General features: G+C 60.2%; 1 protein-coding gene across 1 annotated transcript in view; it reads right to left on the reverse strand.

Moving 5' to 3' along the window:
* The window catches only part of LOC137431346 (ras-related protein Rab-11B), a 39099-nt gene extending 32541 nt beyond the window's left edge, over positions 1–6558 (reverse strand). Inside the window, exon 1 of the mRNA XM_068122576.2 lies at positions 6436–6558. Within this exon, the coding sequence (XP_067978677.1) occupies positions 6436–6475 (40 nt within the window). The 5' untranslated portion in view covers positions 6476–6558. The remainder of the gene's footprint in view (positions 1–6435) is intronic.
* Between the last annotated feature and the right edge of the window lie 565 nt (positions 6559–7123).

Genomic DNA, 7123 nt, shown 5'->3' on the forward strand with positions numbered 1-7123 from the left:
GATGAGGGACGGGGGGAGGAAGATGAGGGACGGGGGGAGGGAGATGAGGGACGGGGGGAGGGAGATGAGGGACGGGGGGAGGGAGATGAGGAACGGGGGGAGGGAGATGAGGGACGGGGGGAGGGAGATGAGGGACGGGGGGAGGTGAGGGACGGGGGGAGATGAGGGACGGGGGAGGGAGATGAGGGATGGGGGGAGGGAGATGAGGGACGGGGGGAGGGAGATGAGGGACGGGGGGAGGGAGATGAGGGACGGAGGGAGGGAGATGAGGGACGGAGGGAGGGAGATGAGGGACGGAGGGAGGGAGATGAGGGACGGAGGGAGGAAGATGAGGGGCGGAGGGAGGGAGATGAGGGGCGGAGGGAGGAAGATGAGGGCGGAGATAGGGAGATGAGGGGCGGAGGGAGGGAGATGAGCGGCGGAGGGAGGAAGATGAGGGGCGGAGGGAGGAGGATGAGGGGCGGAGGGAGGAAGATGAGGGGCGGAGGGAGGAAGATGAGGGGTGGAGGGAGGAGATGAGGGGCGGAGGGAGGAAGATGAGGGGCGGAGGGAGGAAGATGAGGGGCGGAGGGAGGAAGATGAGGGACGGAGGGAGGAAGATGAGGGACGGAGGGAGGAAGATGAGGGACGGAGGGAGGAAGATGAGGGACGGAGGGAGGAAGATGAGGGACGGAGGGAGGAAGATGAGGGACGGAGGGAGGAAGATGAGGGACGGAGGGAGGAAGATGAGGGACGGAGGGAGGAAGATGAGGGACGGGGGGAGGAAGATGAGGGACGGAGGGAGGGAGATGAGGGACGAAGGGAGGGAGATGAGGGACGGAGGGAGGGAGATGAGGGACGGAGGGAGGGAGATGAGGGACGGAGGGAGGGAGATGAGGGACGAAGGGAGGGAGATGAGGAACGGAGGGAGGGAGATGAGGGACGGAGGGAGGGAGATGAGGGACGGAGGGAGGGAGATGAGGAACGGAGGGAGGGCGATGAGGGACGGAGGGAAGCAGATGAGGGAAGGGGGGAAGCAGGTGAGGGACGGGGGAGGAGGATGAGGGACGGGGGGACGGAAGATGAGGGACGGGGGGAGGAAGATGAGGGACGGGGGGAGGAAGATGAGGGACGGGGAGAGGAAGATGAGGGACGGGGGGAGGAAGATGAGGGACGGGGGGAGGAAGATGAGGGACGGGGGGAGGAAGATGAGGGACGGGGGGAGGAAGATGAGGGACGGGGGGAGGGAGATGAGGGACGGGGGGAGGGAGATGAGGGACGGGGGGAGGGAGATGAGGGACGGGGGGAGGGAGATGAGGGACGGGGGGAGATGAGGGACGGGGGAGGGAGATTAGGGACGGGGGGAGGGAGATGAGGGACGGGGGGAGGGAGATGAGGGACGGGGGGAGGGAGATGAGGGACGGGGGGAGGGAGATGAGGGACGGGGGGAGGGAGATGAGGGACGGAGGGAGGGAGATGAGGGACGGAGGGAGGGAGATGAGGGACGGAGGGAGGGAGATGAGGGACGGGGGAGGAAGATGAGGGACGGGGGAGGAAGATGAGGGACGGGGGGAGGAAGATGAGGGACGGGGGGAGGGAGATGAGGGACGGGGGGAGGGAGATGAGGAACGGGGGGAGGGAGATGAGGGACGGGGGGAGGGAGATGAGGGACGGGGGGAGGTGAGGGACGGGGGGAGATGAGGGACGGGGGAGGGAGATGAGGGATGGGGGGAGGGAGATGAGGGACGGGGGGAGGGAGATGAGGGACGGGGGGATGGAGATGAGGGACGGGGGGAAGCAGATGAGGGAAGGGGGGAAGCAGGTGAGGGACGGGGGAGGAGGATGAGGGACGGGGGGGCGGAAGATGAGGGACGGGGGGAGGAAGATGAGGGACGGGGGGAGGAAGATGAGGGACGGGGAGAGGAAGATGAGGGACGGGGGGAGGAAGATGAGGGACGGGGGGAGGAAGATGAGGGACGGGGGGAGGAAGATGAGGGACGGGGGGAGGGAGATGAGGGACGGGGGGAGGGAGATGAGGGACGGGGGGAGGGAGATGAGGGACGGGGGAGATGAGGGACGGGGGAGGGAGATTAGGGACGGGGGGAGGGAGATGAGGGACGGGGGGAGGGAGATGAGGGACGGGGGGAGGGAGATGAGGGACGGGGGGAGGGAGATGAGGGACGGGGGGAGGGAGATGAGGGACGGGGGGAGGGAGATGAGGGACGGAGGGAGGGAGATGAGGGACGGAGGGAGGGAGATGAGGGACGGAGGGAGGGAGATGAGGGACGGAGGAAGGAAGATGAGGGGCGGAGGGAGGGAGATGAGGGGCGGAGGGAGGAAGATGAGGGCGGAGATAGGGAGATGAGGGGCGGAGGGAGGGAGATGAGGGGCGGAGGGAGGAAGATGAGGGGCGGAGGGAGGAGGATGAGGGGCGGAGGGAGGAAGATGAGGGGCGGAGGGAGGAGATGAGGGGCGGAGGGAGGAGATGAGGGGCGGAGGGAGGAAGATGAGGGGCGGAGGGAGGAAGATGAGGGGCGGAGGGAGGAAGATGAGGGACGGAGGGAGGAAGATGAGGGACGGAGGGAGGAAGATGTGGGACGGAGGGAGGAAGATGAGGGACGGAGGGAGGAAGATGAGGAACGGAGGGAGGAAGATGAGGGACGGAGGGAGGAAGATGAGGGACGGAGGGAGGAAGATGAGGGACGGAGGGAGGAAGATGAGGGACGGAGGGAGGAAGTTGTGGGACGGAGGGAGGAAGATGTGGGACGGAGGGAGGAAGATGTGGGACGGAGGGAGGAAGATGTGGGACGGAGGGAGGAAGATGAGGGGCGGAGGGAGGAAGATGAGGGGCGGAGGGAGGAAGATGAGGGGCGGAGGGAGGAGATGAGGGGCGGAGGGAGGAAGATGAGGGGCGGAGGGAGGAAGATGAGGGACGGAGGGAGGAAGATGAGGGACGGAGGGAGGAAGATGAGGGACGGAGGGAGGAAGATGAGGGACGGAGGGAGGAAGATGAGGAACGGAGGGAGGAAGATGAGGGACGGAGGGAGGAAGATGAGGGACGGAGGGAGGAAGATGAGGGACGGAGGGAGGAAGATGAGGGACGGAGGGAGGAAGATGAGGGACGGAGGGAGGAAGTTGTGGGACGGAGGGAGGAAGATGTGGGACGGAGGGAGGAAGATGTGGGACGGAGGGAGGAAGATGAGGGACGGAGGAAGATGAGGGACGGAGGAAGATGAGGGACGGAGGAAGATGAGGGACGGAGGAAGATGAGGGACTGAGGAAGATGAGGGACGGAGGAAGATGAGGGACGGAGGAAGATGAGGGACGGGGGGAGATGAGGGACGGAGGGAGATGAGGGACGGAGGGAGATGAGGGAGGGAGGGAGATGAGGGAGGGAGGGAGATGAGGGAGGGAGGGAGAGAGGGAGATGAAGGAGGGAGGGAGATGAAGGAGGGAGATGAAGGAGGGAGATGAGGGAGATGAGGGATGGAGGGAGGGAGATGAGGGATGGAGGAAGGGAGATGAGGGATGGAGGGAGGGAGATGAGGGATGGAGGGAGGAAGATGAGGGACGGAGGGAGATGAGGGACGGAGGGAGATGAGGGAGGGAGGGAGATGAGGGAGGGAGGGAGATGAGGGAGATGAAGGAGGGAGGGAGATGAAGGAGGGAGATGAAGGAGGGAGATGAGGGACGGAGGGAGGAAGATGAGGGGCGGAGGGAGGAAGATGAGGGGCGGAGGGAGGAAGATGAGGGACGGAGGGAGGAAGATGAGGGACGGAGGGAGGAAGATGAGGGACGGAGGGAGGAAGATGAGGGACGGAGGGAGGAAGATGAGGGACGGAGGGAGGAAGATGAGGGACGGAGGGAGGAAGATGAGGGACGGAGGGAGGAAGATGAGGGACGGAGGGAGGAAGATGAGGGACGGAGGGAGGAAGATGTGGGACGGAGGGAGGAAGATGTGGGACGGAGGGAGGAAGATGTGGGACGGAGGGAGGAAGATGAGGGACGGAGGAAGATGAGGGACGGAGGAAGATGAGGGACGGAGGAAGATGAGGGACGGAGGAAGATGAGGGACGGAGGAAGATGAGGGACGGAGGAAGATGAGGGACGGAGGAAGATGAGGGACGGAGGAAGATGAGGGACGGGGGGGAGATGAGGGACGGAGGGAGATGAGGGAGGGAGGGAGATGAGGGAGGGAGGGAGATGAGGGAGGGAGGGAGAGAGGGAGATGAAGGAGGGAGGGAGATGAAGGGGGGAGATGAAGGAGGGAGGAAGATGAGGGACGGAGGAAGATGAGGGACGGAGGAAGATGAGGGACGGAGGAAGATGAGGGACGGAGGAAGATGAGGGACGGAGGAAGATGAGGGACGGAGGAAGATGAGGGACGGAGGAAGATGAGGGACGGAGGAAGATGAGGGACGGAGGAAGATGAGGGACGGAGGAAGATGAGGGACGGAGGGAGATGAGGGACGGAGGGAGATGAGGGACGGAGGGAGATGAGGGACGGAGGGAGATGAGGGACGGAGGGAGATGAGGGACGTAGGGAGATGAGGGACGGAGGGAGATGAGGGACGGAGGGAGATGAGGGACGGAGGGAGATGAGGGACGGAGGAAGATGAGGGACGGAGGAAGATGAGGGACGGAGGAAGATGAGGGACGGAGGAAGATGAGGGACGGAGGCAGATGAGGGACGGAGGAAGATGAGGGACGGAGGAAGGAAGATGAGGGACGGAGGAAGATGAGGGACGGAGGGAGATGAGGGACGGAGGGAGATGAGGGACGGAGGGAGATGAGGGACGGAGGAGAGATGAGGGACGGAGGAGAGATGAGGATGGAGGTAGATGAGGATGGAGGTAGATGAGGATGGAGGTAGATGAGGATGGAGGGAGATGAGGATGGAGGTAGATGAGGATGGAGGTAGATGAGGATGGAGGTAGATGAGGATGGAGGTAGAGGATGAGGTAGAGGATGGGGTAGAGGATGGGGTAGAGGATGGGGGAGATGAGGATGGGGGAGATGAGGATGGGGGAGATGAGGATGGGGGAGATGAGGATGGGGGAGATGAGGATGGGGGAGATGAGGATGGGGGAGATGAGGATGGGGGAGATGAGGATGGGGGAGATGAGGATGGGGGAGGAAGATGAGGGAGGGAGGGAGATGAGGGAGGGAGATGAGGGAGGGAGATGAGGGAGGGAGGGAGATGAGGGATGGAGGGAGATGAGGGATGGAGGGAGATGAGGGATGGAGGGAGATGAGGGATGGAGGGAGATGAGGGATGGAGGGAGATGAGGGATGGAGGGAGATGAGGGATGGAGGGAGATGAGGGATGGAGGGAGATGAGGGATGGAGGGAGATGAGGGATGGAGGGAGATGAGGGATGGAGGGAGATGAGGGAGAGGGAGAGGAAGGGAGATGAGGGAGGGAGGGAGATGAGGGAGTGAGGGAGATGAGGGAGGGAGGGAGATGAGGGAGGGAGATGAGGGAGATGAGGGAGGGAGGGAGGGAGATGAGGAAGATGAGGGAGGGAGATGAGGGAGATGAGGGAGGGAGATGAGGGAGATGAGGGAGGGAGGGAGATGAGGGAGATGAGGGAGGGAGATGAGGGAGGGAGGGAGGGAGAGAGGGAGATGAAGGAGGGAGGGAGATGAAGGAGGGAGATGAAGGAGGGAGATGAGGGAAGAAGGTGAGGGAAGAAGACGAGGGAAGAAGACGAGGGAAGAAGACGAGGGAAGAAGACGAGGGAAGAAGACGAGGGAAGAAGACGAGGGGGGAGAGCGGGGTTCATGTCAGAATTACAGGACACACCCCTTTGCTTTGAGGCAAGTCGAATTCAATTGTCACCAGACGTTCAGGTAAGGTGACACGTCACTTATTTAACGTGGCAGGGAAAAAAAACACCTTAAAGTGAGAATTTGAGGAAACCTGAGCTATAAAGTGTTAGCACCTTGGATAGAAGGTACCAAGGACGTGAATCCAAAGACAGAGCAAAACGGGAATTTACAAGAGGGGATCACAAACGGCAAAGGAAGGAATTGAGATAAGGGCGAAACAAATGCCAAATATCCGCGCGGAAGAAGAGTCCGAACAATGATGTGAGCCGCCCTCGTGTTCGCTGCTGTGACTTGTGTACACCTTTTCAGGGGTCGCTTTTCCATATTCATATTGGTAATTGGATGATCGGTCTGCGCTTCATAAGACGAAGTGCCCGCCAACAGGCACATCAAAGAATAGACAACTCAAAGTAAAATACGAGCTCAATGTCGCCTTCTCCATATGGAGATTGTTCAAGATCAAAGGTTTTTTTTAAATTTAAAGGTCTCCAATCTTGAGCCGAACGTCAAGCTTCCGCCTACGCCCTGTCCCAACAGCCAGTTCAGCTGAAACAAAACACACCCGTCTTTAAACTTGTATGAAGGAAGAATAAGATACCGAACGAGTCCACAAATACTTGCTCACCTTTAAAGAGAAAATCGTAATCTTCGCTGTGGCCGCCCATACCTGTAACGGGACGGCCCACACACCTGTATCAACCAACTCTTAAACCAACTTCCGCTTCCGCCAACGCCGTTTCCTCTTGTCCCCTTCCCATCCAAAGCTGAAGCATTCTACTAATTTTACTGATTTTTTTTTTAATGTCAGGCAGGCGAAACGTTTGGATTTAAAATCTTCACTCAAAATAATTTACAAAATAAGAAAATTGAAAAGAAAAAAAGGTATAAAAGAAGTAATTTATCTTCGCTGCTTTAAACTCGTACTATACACCACCAACCACAACGCCTTTAGATGCAGAGCGTCATGAACATAAATGGATAAGAAAACGAAAGGAAATAAATCTGACAGAGAGGAATCAAATAAACACCAAGACTGCACTATTAGGCTGTAACACGCATGACCAACTCCAGCCTCGTCTACATAAAGTGTGGCGGACACGAAAGCCCACTGGCGTGGTGACATCATTCCGCGCACCAAGTGGGCGGCGGCCACGCCCAAGGGGTAGGCGTGGCCTCAGGATATACACCGGGCGCGCAGCCCGGAGCGCGCCAGTGCTACAGTGACCTCTTGTCAATAAAGACACTTTTGTTTTAACCGCGTTGTCCGCTTCCTCCTTGGTATGCAAGTCGCGCGCGTAGCACCGCGCTTCATT

The sequence above is a fragment of the Myxine glutinosa genome, unplaced genomic scaffold, assembly GCF_964187855.1.
Source record: "Myxine glutinosa unplaced genomic scaffold, kmMyxGlut1.1 SCAFFOLD_1131, whole genome shotgun sequence".
Classification (NCBI taxonomy): Eukaryota; Metazoa; Chordata; class Myxini; order Myxiniformes; family Myxinidae; genus Myxine; species Myxine glutinosa.